This window comes from Tachyglossus aculeatus, chromosome Y4 (genome assembly GCF_015852505.1).
Source record: "Tachyglossus aculeatus isolate mTacAcu1 chromosome Y4, mTacAcu1.pri, whole genome shotgun sequence".
NCBI classification, from domain to species: domain Eukaryota; kingdom Metazoa; phylum Chordata; class Mammalia; order Monotremata; family Tachyglossidae; genus Tachyglossus; species Tachyglossus aculeatus.
In genome coordinates this window covers 7,915,458-7,932,952 of record NC_052096.1, presented here as the reverse complement: position 1 = coordinate 7,932,952, position 17,495 = coordinate 7,915,458, and the positions used below count along the sequence as shown (strand labels likewise).

Sequence of the window (17,495 nt, the reverse complement as noted above, 5' to 3'; positions counted from 1 at the left end):
TTTCATAGAGTAAAACCTTAATTTGCATATGCTCACTTTAAGTAGTGTGGCCCCGCCGGCTGAAGCCCATTCTTCACTAGTTCACTGCTAGTTAGTGTTACTTTCCAAGATGCCTGAACCGGCCAAGTCAGCTCCGGCTCCCAAAAAGGGTTCCAAAAAAGCCGTGACTAAGTCACAGAAGAAAGATGGGAAGAAGCGCAAGCGGAGTCGCAAGGAGAGCTATTCCATCTATGTGTACAAGGTGCTGAAGCAGGTCCACCCCGACACGGGCATCTCGTCCAAGGCCATGGGCATCATGAACTCGTTCGTCAACGACATCTTCGAGCGCATCGCCGGCGAGGCTTCCCGCCTGGCGCACTACAACAAGCGCTCCACCATCACGTCCCGGGAGATCCAGACGGCCGTGCGCCTGCTGCTGCCCGGGGAGCTGGCCAAGCATGCCGTGTCCGAGGGCACCAAGGCCGTTACCAAGTATACCAGCTCTAAGTAAACTGACCGTCCGATTCCTCGCAGCTTGAAACCAAAGGCTCTTTTCAGAGCCACCCACCTTTTCCTTCAAAAGAGTTATAAGCACTTTTATTTAGGAGAACGAAAAGTTACACCTCGTAAAGTGGTAAGATCAGGTTCTTTCTACGAATGTAAAATTGCTCTTAGAGTAACCTGGTAGAGCTCTGTACTGACGAGCAGCGTGGCTCAGTGGAAAGAGCACGGGCTTCGTAGTCATAGGTTCAAATCTCGGCTCTGCCAATTGTCAGCTGTGTGACTTTGGGCAAGTGCCTCAGCTCAGCTCTTAGTGGGACAACTTGATCACCTTGATCACCTTGTAACCGCCCCAGCGTTCAGAACTATCTTGAAGCTTTCCAGTTTGAGAATAAACCTCTCCAACGAATTAGAGGCCATGTTTCCTTTAAGACATATAATTCTTACAAGGAATTGGCAGCCTAAAAAGGTGCTGAGATTCTTTGCATTAAGTGGCAGCTCTTCAGGTGATACTGTGGGTGGCCCTGAAAAGGGCCTTTTGGTGGTATGAGGAAAGCAAACTAGCCACCGAAGCCGTAGAGAGTACGGCCCTGGCGCTTGAGAGCGTAGACCACGTCCATGGCGGTGACGGTCTTCCTCTTGGCGTGCTCCGTGTAAGTGACAGCGTCGCGAATCACGTTCTCCAGGAAAACCTTGAGCACCCCACGGGTCTCCTCGTAGATCAGCCCAGAAATCCGCTTGACGCCGCCGCGCCGAGCTAGACGGCGAATAGCAGGTTTGGTAATGCCCTGAATGTTGTCTCGCAAAACCTTTCTGTGCCTTTTAGCACCCCCTTTCCCCAGACCCTTACCTCCCTTACCGCGGCCAGACATGACTAGACAGTACAGCCAAAATCAAGCAGCCTAAGAAGCTTAGCGTTTCCTTCTCGCCTTATATTGGTAAGTGTCGGACCTGAATGAAACCAGGAAACAAGGCGGGAAACCAGACCTTGCTTTGTCTCCGCCCACAATGTGATTCACAGTTTTTTCACTAGGTCTTCATTGTCAGTGGGTTTTTTAATCTGCCTTCAAGAGTATTTGTTAAGTGCTTACTCTATGCTAGGCGCTGTTCTGAGAGGTGGGATTGATACAAAATAATCAGATTGGACATAATCCCTGTCCCATAGAGGGATCGCATTGAATCCCCATTTTACAAACGAGGGAATTGAGGCACAGAGAAATTAAGTGATTTGGCCAAGGTCATACAACAGACAACTAGCAGAAAACTAGAAGCGGTCTTTGTCTCCTTCCACTATGTGATTCACAGTTCATCAATATGGTACTTCGCTGTTGTTGTTTTTTAATGGCACTCGTTAAGCTTATACTATGTGGCAGGAACACTGCTAAATGCTGGAAATCAAGTTAATCAGGTTGGACCTAGTTCCTGTCCTACATCATCAATCGTATTTATTGAGCACTTACTGTGTGCAGAGCACTGTACTAACAGTCTAAATTAGAATGCAAGAGGAGTTAATTCCTATTTTACAGATTAGGTAACTAGGCCAAGCTGTCCCCCCGCCCTCCCCCCCCGCCTTTTTGAGGGTATTTGTTAAGCGATTACTATGTACCAGGAGTTATAGTAAGCACTGGAGTAGATGCAAGATAATCAAGTTGGACCCAGTCCCTGTCCCAAAAAAGGGGCTCACATCCTAGCTCTAGAACAGTTTGGCACATAGTAAGTGCTATCACTTGTCAGCTGTGTGATCTTGGGCAAGTCATTTCACTTCTCTTGAGTCTCAGTTTCCTCATCTGTGAAATGGGAATTAAGACTGTGAGCCCCATGTGGACAGGGACTGTGTCCAACTTGATTGGCTTATATCTACCCCAGCACTTAGTACAGTGACTGGCACCCAGTAAGCACTTAATAAATACCAGAATTATTATTATTATTATTCCAGATGAAGAAACAGAGGCCCAGAGAAGTACCCAAGGTCACATGGCAGACAAGGCAGGAAACTAGAGGGTGGGCTTTGTCTCCTCCCACAATGTGATGCACAATTCATTCATTCAATCATATTTATTGAGTGTGCAGAGCAACATTATGGTACTTGGTTGTTTTTATGTAATAGTACTTGTTAAGCAGTTACTATGTGCCAAGCACTGTACTAAGTACTAGAATTCAAGTTACTCAGGTTGGATATAATTCCTGTCCCACATGGTGCTCACAGTCTAAATCAGGAGTAAATAGGAGTTAGTTCCTATTTATAGATGAGGTAATTAGGCCACACTGTTTCTTTTTTTAAATGGTATTTGTTAAGCACTTATTATGTGCGAGTGCAGTACTAAGCACTGGGGAAGATATAAGATAATCAGGTTGGACACAGTCCATGTCCCACATGGGGCTCAGTCTTTTACAGGTGAGGTAACTGAGGCCTAGAGAAGAGACTTGTCCTAGATCACACAGCAGACATGCGCAAGACCCCCTCTTAATCGCCCCTCTTGTGATTGCACATTGCTAATGGTGATTGCCCCTCTTAATCCTCACTAACCGAGCCCCCCACCTCAGCCTCTGCATAATGGCCCCTCTCCCTTCTCCCACTGCCCTCCAAAAGAAGTTCTGCCTTCCGCTAAGGAAGTTGAGTCACTCACTCCACCAGACCACCATGATAAGATTTATATTTAGAAAAGAAACTTTATTTGCAGGTTGACAAATTGGGAATTTACAAATTCCAAATATGAACATCCAGATGGCATCAGGCCTCCATCAATTGGGTTTACTGAGTGCTTACCGTGTGCAGAACACTGTAATATGTGCTTGGGAGAGTGCAACACAATAAAGCAACGAGTTTACAGTATCGAGACAAGCTTACACAGAATAAGACCTTCTGGGAGTTGGATGGTGAACAGTTCCACCATGGCCGTGTCTTAGCTACACAGCCAGGTCCCTCGTAGGTGGGGGGCAGCAGGAGGTGTCTCAGGAACGCATGTGTCATGGTCACAGCAGAGGGTAGCTGGCAGTTGTGGCTATGCCACAGTGGTTGCCCCGGTCCTTAGACAGGTAAACATAGCCATGGTCTCCCCATTGCTTGCCCCAGCTGGAAGGAAACAGAGCAGCCGAGTGAACAGGTGGGGTCTGGACAGGGCCTGAGCTGAGAGCTTCCCCCTGCAGGCCCCAAACCAGGATTGGGCCACTTCCACCTTGCAGGCTGAGCCACTGCAGGCTTGCCAGGCCAATGGTAAATGGATCAAAGGTTGGGGCTATTTAGGATTGGAGGTGTCCTTTGTGCACTCACTAGTGGTCAGGGAAGGAGTAGGGAGGTGATATCCGGGCCCTCTCTGGAAAACTGTAGAAATGGCAGCCTATTCCACAGATGTCCCAATGTCCTGTGGGTAGTTTAACCCTGACCACACCCCAAGGTATCAGCTCTAGTCTGGACAGATCATTTGAAAAAATGAGTTTGGGGGGGAGCAGAAGAAGAGTTTGAAAATCCCAGAATGATTTGCAGACACTCCAGAATTGGGAAATAAGTGCCAGACCTTGCCTCACTTTTCCTCCTGTCACAGGGACCTCCGAGCCCACCCATCATGCGCAATATACCTGTTCTTCACAATCCAATACTTCTTTCCAGCCTCGTCCTTTCCCTCGTAGCCATAGCCCACCACCAGGACCGCATGATTCAGCCTCTCACTGCTGCACTTGGGTTCATAAAAAATTCCTAGAAAAGGCAAGCTATGGTCAAAAATGAAACCAAAGCCCCACCCCCACCCCCCCACCCCCGGATCCAAGAAGCAACAAGATTAAACTCGAATTCAGAGGCGAGAAAGGTACTTACCTGACTGATAGAAGCGGAAAGAGGTGGGATGGGCATCGATGGCCACGGAGACCGGCCCCACAGTAGCCACAGCCTTCATGAGGGCCTCTTCACTGTGGGGAGGGATGTCCACAAAGCCAGTCACACGAGCCGTGGCACACTCGGGCTTGAAGGCACACTGGGCAGTGTCCTGCAGGAGACAGAAAAGTCTAGCTTGTCCCACAGGCCACCAAATGGGTCCTGGAATTCCCACTGGGACAATCCAGCTCCATGAAAGCTGCATCAACTCCCAGATTCTCAAGCAAGTAGAGTGAAAGCAAACCCGAGGGACTGGGAAGAATTTCCACTAACCTTGGCCGTGTAGGGGTAGCAGTCCTCCGAGTCAATGCCCCGGTTCTCCAAGATGTACTGGAAGGCAAAATCCACTATCCCCCCATTGCAGCCCTCGTTCCCTTGCTGCCAAGAGCAGTCCACCAGGTTCTGTTCACTCAGGGAAACCAGCTGACCCGATTTCTGGAAAAGCTGACCCTCCAGGGCACCGGTCGTGCTAAAGGCCCAACAGGAACCACAGTGACCCTGTCGGGGAGAGAAGCAGATTGCCTGAGAGGATGCTGGGAAATGGGGCTGCCATGGTCAATCCCAAGATTGCATTTGCTGAGAGAAAAGACTGAACATGGCCAGAGCTGATGATCTGACCTTTTATCAGCCATTCACTGACTAAGCCCTCTTTTCCTCTTCTCCCAGTCCCTTCTGCATCCCCCTGACTTGATCCCCTTATTCATTCCCCCTTCCCAGCCCAATAGCATTTATGTCCATATTTGCAATTTACTTATTTCTATTACAGTCTGTCTTCCCCTCCAGACTGTAAGCTCGTTGTGGGCAAGGAATGTATCTATTTATTGTTATTTTGTACTCTACTAAGAGCTTAACACAGTGCCCTGCACACAGTAAGCACTCAGTAAATGCGATGGAACGGATGAATTTGGGAAGCAGCCATGACCGATGTACCAGCGCTCAGATCCTGTCTTCCCCCTCAGGTGGCCCACAAGGAGAATACAGCTCACCAGCCCATTGGTTACTGGGTCCAACAGAAAGAGTTTATACCTGGTTCTTCACAGGAGTCACGTAACCGTGATCCCGCCAATCCACCGATGTGGGGACCTGGACAAAGTTGGCTTCCAGGAATGCCGAACCGTTGATCCTCTTTCCCTTGGAGAAGTGTCTTTCACCGGTCAATATTTTTTGGAATTCTTCGTTGGTCTGAAATTAGCATTAACAGAGCAGACTTAGCACCAGTGATGTTCATTCATTCATTCAATTGTGTTTATTGAGCGCTTACTGTGTGCAGAGCACTGTACTAAGCACTTGGAAAGTACAACTGTGCTTGGGGGCCAGGCAGAGGAGGCATTTCATAGTGGATAGAGCATGGGGCTGGAAGTCAGAAGATCCCAGGTTCTAATTCCGACTCTGTCCACTGTGTGACCTTGGGCAAGTCACTTCACTTCTCTGGGCCTCAGTTCTCTCATCCGGAAAATGGAGCTTGAGATTTTTATCCCCATGTGGGACAGGGACTGTATCCACAAAAATCTCCAGTGGCTACCAATCAACCTACACATCAGGCAAAAACTCCTCACCCTCTGCTTCAAGGCTCTCCATCACCTTGCCCCCTCCTACCTCACATCCCTTCTCTCCTTCTACAGCCCAGCCCACACCCTCCGCTCCTCTGCCACTCATCTCCTCACTGTGCCTCATTCTCGCCTGTCCCGCCATCGACCCCCGGCCCACGTCCTCCACCTGGACTGGAATGCCCTCCCTCTGCACATCCACCAAGTTAGCTCTCTTCCTCCCTTCAAGGCCCTACTGAGAGCTCACCTCCTCCAGGAGAGCTTCCCAGACTGAGCCCCCTCCTTCCTCTCCCCCTCCTCCCCCTTTCCATCTCCCCCACCTTACCTCTTTCCCCTCCCCACAGCACCTGTATATACGTATATATGTTTGTACAAATTTATTACTCCATTTTATTTGTGCATATTTATTCTATTGATTTTATTTTGTTAATATGTTTTGTTTTGTTCTCTGTCTCCCCTTTCTAGACTGTGAGCCCACTGTTGGGTAGGGACCCTCTCTATATGTTGCCAACTTGTACTTCCCAAGCGCTTAGTACAGTGCTCTGCACACAGTAAGCGCTCAATAAATATGATTGAATGAATGAATGAATGAATGAAATCCAACATGATTTGCTTGTATCCACCCCAGCGCTTAGTACAGTGCCTGGCATGAAGTAAGCCCTTAACAAACACCAGTTATTATTAATTTATTATGATGGTATTTGTTAAGCGCTTATTGTGTGTCAAGCACTGTGAGCACTGGGATAGATACAAACTAATCTGTACTGAACACTGGGGTCTTGTCTTGTCTTATGCCGTCGAGCCGTCTCCGACCCATAGCAACACCCTGGACACATCTCCTCCAGAAGACCCCAACTCCATCAGCATTTATTCTGGTATTATAGCCATAGAAGCAGTGTGGCTTAGTGGAAAGAGCCCGCTAGGGAGTCAGAGGTCATGGATTCTAATCCCAGATCCCCCACTTCTCAACTGTGTGACTTTGGGCAAGTCACTTAACTTCTCTGTACCTCAGTTACCTCATCTGTAAAATGGGGATTAAGACCGTGAGCCCCACAAGGGACAACCTGATTTTCTTGCATCTACCCTAAAGCTTAGAACAGTACTCAGCACATAGTAAAGTGCTTAACAAATACCATCATTCGTTATTATTATTATTATCATTATCATCATCATTATTATTATTATTATTATTATTATTATTATTATTATTATTGTTATAGAGTTTGGGGTAGATACAAGTTAATCAAGTTGGTCCCAGTCCCAGTCTGACATAGGGCTCACAGTCGTAGTCCCCATTTTACAGATAAGATAAGAGGCCCAGAGAAGTAAAGTAACTAGCCCAAGTTCACACAGCAGACAAGCGGTGAGCTGGGATTAGAACCCAAGGCCTTCTGACTCCAGGCCCAGGCTCTATTCCTTGGGCCACCTTGCTTCCCTCAGAATGAGCCCCCTGGGCCTCACCCAGACTCACCAGGTCTCCAAATTGGTTCATTCCCAGCCGGTAGGTGTGGAGCCCCAGGCTCTGCTCCAGGTTGTGCATTTCGATCGCCTTCAAGTTCTCCTCCCACACGGTTTTCCTCCAGCTCTCCTCTGCCTTGAGGGAAAGCCAGAAATCAGAGCCTGGATGAGTTTCCACTTTCACGACCTTTTGCTCCAGTCTGGGGCTCCTCTCTGAGTCTTAGGAATTGTTTTATCCCAGTGTTCAGAGGCCTCAGTAATCAGGCACATTTACTGACCTCTTTCTGCATGAAGAGTACTGTACTAAGTACTTGGGAGAGTACAATGTAACAGAGTTGGAAGACGTTCCCTGCCCACAATGAGTTTATAGTTGAGAGGAGGAAACTCAGAAATACAAGTAAATTATGGATATATACACAAGTGCTGTGGCTGAGGATGCGGTAAATAAGGGTGAAAATCCAAGTGCAAGGGGGACATAGAAGGGAATGGGAGAAAAGGAAATGTGGGATAAGTCAGGGAAGGCCTTTTGGGAACGATGAGCTAATTGATAAAACTGGATTCTGTCCAATTCAGCCTGAACTTGACTCTAAGTTGTGGTATTTTTCAATGCCCACTCTATGCCAAGCACTGTGTTAGACGCTGGGGAGAATCAACCAATAGATCAGTGGTACTTATTGAGCATTTACTGAGTGAGCACCTGGGAAAGTACAAAACAAAAGAATTAACAGACCCGTTCTCTGCCCTTAACGAGAATATGATACGAACAGTTCAATCATGATTTCAGTCCCTGGGCTCTCAGACTCAATGCGGGAGATGGGCAGATATATTGAAGAGACAAACCCCAACTGATAATAGAGCCTCTCACATGTCAGACCCTTTCAGATGGCATAGCTCACCTCGTGGTAGCTCTTCTGGTGCCAGTTCTTCCATAGCTCCCAGTGTTTGTCCAGTTCAGAGTCCCCCAGTGGAGCACTGACTGCTAAACCCCAGCACAGGGACACCAGACACACGAGCAATTTCATGGCTTGTCCCCTACGGAGTCACAGGGAGGAAACTGTTTAGCGGCTCTTCCCACAGGACCTGGAGAACACCAAGCGGATATGTTAGCTGGAATCCACCCTCTAGTGCCAACCCCCCACAACTTGGTCATGCCCACCCCTTGGAGCAAAAGATCCCCCCCCACACCAAACACTTCTGCCCTTTCTGGTCATCTTCCCCACCAAGCCCATCTTCCTGGTCCTGCCCCTTCCATCCTGTTAGACGCCCTCACCCTGGCCCAGGACTCACTTGAAGAGAGTTGCCGTTCTGAAAGAATGTTGTGAGCTCCCCGAGAGTTTGGTTCGCTCTGGCCTCCCTCCCTCCTTTTATGCTCCTGTTCTAGGCCCAGCCTCGCCCCTTCCCCTCCTCCTCTGATCACATCCCAGCGCTGAGGCTAAAGCAGTTAACCTCCCTGAGCTGGAGGGTGTGAATGCCTTCTCAGGGCCCATGTCAGTCCCCACCTGGCTCTGCCACACCAGTCACCGGCTCCTCTTGGGTCGGGGGGAGGCAGCCCTCATGCCAGTCTGTTGTCATGACCGCGGCTGGCACCCCTCTCTCCCATCTGGTGTAATACCCTGGAGAGGGCTTGGGTGGGGGCCGAGGGAGTTAGGAAATACCAATTTTATTCTGTGGGACATCAACTTCTCCCACCCCTCTCTTAGCCCTCAATCCCTTTTGACGGGGCTGATTGCATTGTCTCCAGCCTAAGTCAATCAGAGGTGTTCACTGATTGTTTTGAATCTTAGCCCAACCTTGGAGGATTGACCATGTTAGAATCACTTTCAAGCACCTTCAGGGACAAGTTCAAACCATGTCATCACCCTGGGAGGCTGTTTAGGGGATGCCGGTGACTCCCAGTTGTGAACAAGGAGAGTGTGCCTGTGTAGCTGGGACAGGGAGAGGGTGGATGGACACTTGTGAACAGTGAGGGTGTTCCTGGGGAAGCCCCAGCAGGCTCAGGGCATTATCTGTTTCCTGGAGTTTGGCATCAATGCAGTTTTTCAATGCCCATCATCAGCTGCCAGTATGAGCTGCCCCAGGTGAGACCCCGGTGAAATTGTGTCACCCTCGCCAAGCCACTTCACTTCTTGGTGTCTTCGTTTCCTAATCCGGGAAATGTGGATTGAATCCTAATTAGACTGCAACCCCCATGCGGACAGGGATTGCATTCATTGATTCGATTCATTCAATCATATTAATTCATTCATTCATTCCATCGTATTTATTGAGTGCTTACTGTGCTCAATACTGCTTACTGCTTAGTACGGTGCTCTAAGCACTTGGGAAGTACAAATAAGCAACATACATAGAAGGTACATAACCAGCAACAGGCTCACAGTCTAGAAGGGGGAGACTTTCCCCCTTTCTTCTGCGTATTTTAAAAATCAGCCCTACTCGCCCTTCTCCAATGCATCCTGCTGGGCACGTCTCTTTGCTGCTCTCGTTATTAAATTATAGTTCGATGGTGCATATTAACTACCTTCTTGTCACTAGGAAAATCGACTGAGTTAAAACAATATCCTTTGTTCCCGCGTATTTTAAAAATCAGCCCTACTCGCCCTTCTCCAACGCATCCGGCTGGGCACGTCTCTTTGCTGCTCTCGTTATGAAATTATATTTCGATGGCGCATATTAACTACCTTCTTGTCACTAGGAAAATCGACTGAGTTAAAACAATATCCTTTGTTCCAGTTTTCGGGAATACGCCATGGCCCCACCTCTCTCCAACTAGCCATTTCCTCCCCCCTTCTCAATTTCGCGGGCTTTTTCTGTTGTTTGAAAAGCCCGCGCCGAAACCGGATTGGTCAGGGCGTTTAGCTCTGTTTCCATGATTATCTTCATATCCGGACCTCACTGCTCGGTTCTTAGTGGTGCGTTTCTTGCTGGCCTTTATAGGAGGGAAAACACCTTAAGAGGATCATAGATTTTTCTGGCGTTTGCGCTTTAAAACGGCTATTTGCAGACTACTAGTAGATGGATAGGCTTCCTGCATAAACAATGGAGGGTGGGGGAAAGGAGAGGGGAGGTTAGAGAATGAAAATGTCAAGTACAATACGGAAATGAAGTACTTTCCCCTTCCCTCGCTTGAACTTGGTCAGCAGTGCTGCATGTTTTGATCTTACTTCACATTGCCTGTTCGCAAATGATTACCTTCTATTCATTTGAGCATGCTTTTGTCTCATATGTCATGTAGGTATTTGTTAAAACCCTCCGTGGCATTAAACTAAACGTCAGGGTGTACAATTAATGCTACGTCAAGACTCCTGCAGGCAGAACTTGAATATTCTCTAGCTGTTACAAACGTTGTGGGTGGAGACCTTGCCCAAACTGCTCCACAGAAATCCTCTCAAGCTCATTGTACAGAATCCGCAGAATGATTCTTTGCCTGCACAAAATGGGAACCCAAACTTAGTCTTTATTGAATAAACAGCGAAAGTGTTCAAGGCCCTACTGAGAGCTCACCTCCTCCAGGAGGCCTTCCCAGACTGAGCCCCCTCCTTCCTCTCCCCTCCTCCCCCTCCGCCTTACCTCCTTCCCTTCCCCACAGCACCTGTATATATGTATATATGTTTATTCATATTTGTTACTCTATTTATTCTACTTGTACATATCTATTCTATTTTATTTTGTTAATATGTTTGGTTTTGTTCTCTGTCTCCCCCTTCTAGACTGGTGAGCCCACTGTTGGGTAGGGACCGTCTCTATATGTTGCCAACTTGTACTTCCCAAGTGCTTAGTACAGTGCTCTGCACACAGTAAGCGCTCAATAAATATGATTGATTGATTAAGAATATTCTGCTGTTCCAACTTTTTCTTTGAAAATATAGGTGGCTCTGAAAAGAGCCTTTTGGTTGCCGCTCGCTTGGAGACAGACCCAGGAACCCTGCTGCCCCGACTGTTTTATTTGCCCTTGGCCAAGAGGAACCACAAGGAGAGCTACTCTATTTACGTGTACAAGGTGCTGAAGCAAGTCCACCCTGACACCGCTACCTCGTCGAAAGCCACGAGCATCATCAATTCATTCATCAACGACATCTTCGAGCATGTCGCTGGCAAGGCTTCCCGCCTGGCACGCTACAACAAGCACTCCACCATCACGTCCTGGGAAATCCAGACGGCCGTCTGCCTGCTACTGCCCGGGAAGCTGGCCAAGCACGCCGTTTTTGAGGACACTAAGGCCGTTACCAAGTACACTAGCTCCAAGTAAATTACTTTTAAAAAAAAATCTCACTCAGATTAAAACCAAAGCCACCTACATTTTCCTGAAATGAACTATAGACACTTTTGCCTTGTCCTGTAATGGTGCCATGAGTTTTTACTAATTCCACCTCTGCCACTTGTAGCTGTGTGACTTGGGGGCAAGTCATTTCCCTTCTCTACCCCAGTTACCTTATATGTCAAATGGGGATTAAGACTGAGCCCCACGTGGGACAACCTGATTACCTTGTATCTACCATAGCGCTTAGAATAGTGCTTGGCAAGTAGCAAGCGCTTAACAAATGCCATCATTATTTATTACTACTATACTATATGCAAATTTCTTTAAGTCAACGCTGGAGCAAACGCTGCTGGCCAGGGATTTGGCCAGGGATTTGGCCTCTCCGATCTCCCATCCTCTTGTCTCTCCCCACTTCATTCCATACTTCACGCCGCTGCCCGGATTGTCTTTGTCCAGAAACGCTCTGGGCATGTTACTCCCCTCCTTAAAAATCTCCAGTGGTACCAATCAACCTGCGCATCAGGCAGAAACTCCTCACCCTCGGCTTCAAGGCTGTCCATCACCTCGCCCCCTCCTACCTCACCTCCCTTCTCTCCTTCTACAGCCCAGCCCGCACCCTCCGCTCCTCTGCCGCTAATCTCCTCACCGTGCCTCGTTCTCGCCTGTCCCGCCGTCAATCCCCGGCCCACGTCATCCCCCTGGCCTGGAATGCCCTCCCTCCCCACATCCGCCAAACTAGCTCTCTTCCTCCCTTCAAGGCCCTATTGAGAGCTCACCTCCTCCTGGAGGCCTTCCCAGACTGAGCCTTCTTCTTCCTCTCCCCATCCTTCCCCTCTCCATCCCCCGCCTTACCTCCTTCCCTTCCCCACAGCACCTGTATATATGTATATATGTTTGTACATATTTATTACTCTACTTATTTATTTTACTTGTACATATCTATTCTATTTATTTTATTTTATTAATGTGTTTTGTTTTGTTCTCTGTCTCCCCCTTCTATACTGTGAGCCTACTGTTGGGTAGGGACCATCTCTATATGTTGCCAACTTGTACTTCCCAAGTGCTTAGTACAGTGCTCTGCACACAGTAAGTGCTCAATAAATATGATTGATTGATTGACTGATCTTACTATGTGCCAACCACTGTACTAAGCACTGGGATAGATAAAAGATAATCAGGTCCCACATGGTGCTCACAGTCTAAGTAAAGGGAGAACAGATATTGAGCTCTCATTTTTGAAGATGCATTAACTGAGACACAGAGAAGTTAAGTGAGTTGCCCAAGGTCATAAAATGGGCAAATCTAAGAGCTGGGATTAGAGCTCAGATCTTGATAATAATCTTAATAGTCATGGTACTATTCCACCCTCAGTGGAAAGAGCACTGGCCTGGGAGTCAGAGAACATGGGTTCTAATCCCGGCTCTGCCACTTATCAGCTGTGTGACTTTGGGCAGTCACCTAATTACTCTGTGCCTCTGTTGCCTCATCTGTAACATCGGGATTAAGACTGTGAGCCCAACGTGGGACAGCCTGATTACTTTGTATCTACCCCAGTGTTTAGAACAGTGCTGGGCACATAGTAAGCACTTAACAAATACCATAATTATTACTGGGGTAGATACAAGGTAATCAGGTTGGACACAGCCCCATCCCTCATGGGCTTACAGTCTTCATCCCGATTTTACAGTTGAGATAACTTTGACTTACAGGCCTGTACTTTATCCACTAGTCTATACTGCTTCCTATTATTAATATCATATTTATGGAAACATATTTGCCCTTTAATCTGTACCCCTTAAGCACTTGATATTCATCCACTCCCAGCCTCAGAGCACTGATGTCCATAGCATTACCCTCATTTCCACTTCTATTTGTAATTCATTTTAATGTTGATCTCCCCCTTTAAACTGTGAGCTCCCTGTGGGCAGGAATTGTGTCTACAATTGTATTCTCCCAAGTGCTTAGTAGAGTTATCTGCATACAGTAAATACTCAATAAATATCATTGATTTACTGACAGATTGATTGATAGTAACAGTGGTATATTTTAACATCCCATTAGGTGCAATGCACTGTATTAAGTGCTCTGGAAAGTACAGCAGTAGCATTAGATACATTCCCAACCAAAAAGGATATTACTTTGTAACAGGGGTGTCAGCCATAAAAATATTTATGAATAGAATCAGAATAGACCATTGAATTTCCACTGGACTAAACACCTAAACCCAAATGTTGAGGATTAATTAATGGTTTTTATTGGAGAATAATAATTATTATTATTATGGTATTTGTTAAGAGCTTACTGTATGCCATGCACTGTTCTAAAGGACTGGGATAGATACAAGATAATCAGGTTGTCCCACATGGGGCTCACAGTCTTCATCCCCATTTTACAGATGAGGTAGCAGAGGCACAGAGAAGTTAAGTGGCTTGTCCAAAGTCACACAGCAGACAACTGGCAGAGTAGGGATTAGAACCCACATCCTCTGACTCCCAAGCCCATGCTCTTTCCACCAAGCCATGCTGCTTCTCTGGCAACATGGCCTTATGGAAAGAGCACAAGCCAGGGAATCAGAGGACCTGGCTTCTAATCTCAGCTCTGCCAAATTTTTGCTGTGTTACATTGGGTAAGTTGCTTAACTTCTCTGGGCTTCAGTTTCCTCAAATATAAAATGGGGATCAAATACCTGTTCACCCTCCTACTTAGACTGTGAGTCCCATGTGGGATAGAGATAATGTCCTACCTAAATTAAATATACCCCAGCACTTAGGACAGTGCTCTCTAGACTGAAAGATAATTAAGGACAGGGAATGCATCTCCCAAACACTTAGTACAGTGCTCTGCACATAGTAAGCACTCAATAAGTACCATTGATTGACATGTAGTTGGAGCTCAAGAAATACCAAAATAATAATAACGAAGTCTTACTCTGGAGAGAGCACTTTTCTAAGATCTTGGATCAGACAGTGCTATAGACCTAAGCATGCTCCCTACCTTCAAGGAGTTTTAGTCTGGAGGGGAGTATAGTCTCTCAAATAATTGCAGGGAAATAAATACGTAAATGTTAATGGCTGTTGAGTGTTACTGTTTGAACAGCACTATACTAGGTGCTAAAGACCGAAGCCCCACTAGACTGTAACCTCTTTGTGAACAGAGAACGTCTGCTAATTCTGTTGTATTGTATTCTCCCAAAGCTCTTAGTACATTGCTCTGGATACAATAAGCGCTCAATAGGTACCATTGATTAATTGAGATTGATTAAGATAAAATGTCAAGACATAGTCCCTGGCCTCGAGGAAGATACAGTACAGTGATAAATACGGGGAGGCACGAATTCGATCGATGAATAGGAAGACGGGTCAAAACCATGCTCTTACTGCTACAAAACAAAAAAAAAGGAAAATTTATATTCTCCTTGTGCTGTTTTGGCACAGAAAACCAAGTCGACTAGATTCGGGATCCGCTCACAGTGAAACTAAACGGGTTTTATGGACCCCGGGAGCCAACGAATTCCAAAGCAACGCGACCGAGGTGTTTGTGTTACTTGCCTCGCGGAGACGAAGGTTTATCGTGAAAATATCGCGATCAGGACTTTACTTAGAGCTCAGATCGGAGGTAGAGAACCCATTGAACACTATGGCAGCGATCTCGGACCACGGGGAAGGAAAAACAATTTATTATAGAGGAAGAAAATAGAAAGTTCTATTCCTACCGACTGAGTTTTGTCCACAGCTGAGGAGACTTTTACCATTTTTGTCACCACACTTTCTATTTCATGGACCAAAAGAAAGAGTCCGAATCCTTAACAGCTTCTAGTGGTTTTCCGGTCAAAAAAGCGTGGATTACATGCGGGGGGATTTATATTTATTTGGGTTTTTCGGGAGAACAAACACAACTCGTGAGCCGAGCCGAAAGTCCTTGGCGGCCAGCGAGGGGGTTATAGAGCGCACCAATCACAGCGTAGCTCCACCTTATAAATACAACCCGCCGAGGTGGTAACGTCTACACTAGTGGCTGCCACTTTCTTTTGCAGGGTTTTTTTTTTTTTTTTTGCGACGTATCGGACTAGGATCTATCACCATGTCGGAAACGGCTCCTGCTGCACCCGCTGTCCCGGCCCCTGTGGAGAAGTCTCCGGCCAAGAAGAAGGCGAAGAAGCCGGCGGGGGGAGCGAAACGCAGGGCTGCGGGACCCTCGGTGTCCGAGCTGATCACCCAGGTGGTGTCGGCGTCCAAGGAGCGCAATGGGGTGTCTCTGGCCGCCCTTAAAAAAGCGCTGGCTGCCGCCGGCTACGACGTGGAGAAAAACAACAGCCGCATCAAGCTGGGGCTCAAGAGCCTGGTCGCCAAAGGCACCTTGGTGCAGACCAAAGGCACCGGTGCCTCGGGCTCTTTCAAGATCAACAAGAAAGCGGCCGGCTCCGAAGGCAAGTCCAAGCTGAGAGCCAAGAAACCGGCTGCCGCGACTAAGCCCAAGAAATCAGCAAGCGCTGCCAAGAAGCCCAAGAAGCCTGCGGCTTCCGGGGCCAAAAAGAGCGTGAAAAGGACCCCGAAGAAAGCTAAGAAGCCAGGGGCGGTTGCAGCCAAGAAAGCGGCCAAGAGCCCGAAAAAGACCAAAGCCGTCAGACCTAAAAAAGCGGCTAAAAGCCCCGCCAAACCTAAAGTGGTGAAGTCTAAAGCAGCCAAGCCAAAGGCTGTGAAACCGAAAACCACCAAGCCCAAGAAGGCGGCCGCGTCCAAGAAGAAGTAAGGTGCTGCGTTGCGAACTCTCGGACCACAAAGGCTCTTTTCAGAGCCACCCACAGAGTTCAGAAAAGAGCTAATAACATTTCGATCAGATATTGAGAGCTTATTTTCTGCAGACTGCTTAGTATATATAGTGTCATTTTAAAAAGGAAGACATTAATTAACATACACAGAAAAGACGCCCTGTCTGTCCCCCAGCCCTAGGGACCTCGCTGTTCAGCGCTAATTTGTCCTCTATCGGTTCACTTTCTCCACCCATTTGTAGATTTACCCACCTTATTTGGTTGCAAATGACCGTGTAATCTGTGATACAGCACCTCAGTGAGAGATGGGGGTGGCTCTGAAAAGAGCCTTTGGGTATTCGAAATAAGTGATTACAAAGTAGTATTTAAGCCCTCTCTCCACGGATGCGGCGGGCCAGCTGGATGTCTTTGGGCATGATGGTGACCCTCTTGGCGTGGATGGCGCACAGGTTGGTGTCCTCGAACAGCCCCACCAGGTAGGCCTCGCTCGCCTCTTGCAGTGCCATGACGGCTGAGCTCTGGAAGCGCAGGTCCGTCTTGAAGTCCTGGGCGATCTCCCGCACCAGCCGCTGGAAGGGCAGTTTGCGGATCAGCAGCTCGGTGGACTTCTGGTAGCGGCGGATCTCCCGCAGCGCCACGGTGCCGGGCCGGTAGCGATGAGGCTTCTTCACGCCACCGGTAGCTGGGGCGCTCTTGCGGGCGGCCTTGGTAGCCAACTGCTTGCGGGGCGCCTTACCGCCGGTAGACTTGCGAGCGGTCTGCTTGGTACGTGCCATGACTACAGGACTACTCGCTTTTCTTAGCCCCTCGTAGAAACAAAGGCAGCTTTGCGCTCTTCCACCTCTTATATGGATAGAGGTTCGGGCTCATTGGCTGTGAAAAGAGACGACATTCCCGTCCTCTTTCCTGATTGGTAACTTTCAATCCTTCTTATAATATGCCCCCCCCCCCGCCCACCCCCTCCTGGCTGAAGCTTCCCGCGCGCCCCAATTTCCCCTCGCTTTTATAGTTAAATCCCAGGACTTCTTCATTGTTCCTCTGTTTTGGCATCACATGGAGTCCTGAGATATTTTATTTTCACGGTCTCTACCGCCATTTGGCCCACAAAGATCAGCT

General features: G+C 47.8%; 3 protein-coding genes across 3 annotated transcripts; 2 read left to right on the top strand and 1 right to left on the bottom strand.

The window, feature by feature from the left end:
* Positions 1 to 109: 109 nt before the first annotated feature.
* On the top strand, positions 110 to 490 carry LOC119946920 (histone H2B type 2-E-like). The gene has a single exon (XM_038768401.1). The coding sequence runs from the start codon at positions 110 to 112 to the stop codon at positions 488 to 490; it is 381 nt and encodes a 126-aa protein (XP_038624329.1).
* A 2,963-nt stretch (positions 491 to 3,453) lies between these two features.
* Positions 3,454 to 8,375, bottom strand: LOC119946878 (procathepsin L-like). Its single transcript, XM_038768357.1, has 7 exons — positions 8,250 to 8,375; positions 7,367 to 7,489; positions 5,375 to 5,530; positions 4,622 to 4,846; positions 4,292 to 4,460; positions 4,057 to 4,174; positions 3,454 to 3,553 (listed from the first exon to the last, which is right to left on the bottom strand). The coding sequence occupies exons 1-7, from the start codon at positions 8,373 to 8,375 to the stop codon at positions 3,454 to 3,456; spliced, it is 1,017 nt and encodes a 338-aa protein (XP_038624285.1).
* Positions 8,376 to 15,691: 7,316 nt separating this feature from the next.
* On the top strand, positions 15,692 to 16,360 carry LOC119946888 (histone H1.4-like). The gene has a single exon (XM_038768367.1). It carries the CDS (start codon positions 15,692 to 15,694, stop codon positions 16,358 to 16,360), a length of 669 nt encoding a protein of 222 aa, XP_038624295.1.
* Positions 16,361 to 17,495: the final 1,135 nt, after the last annotated feature.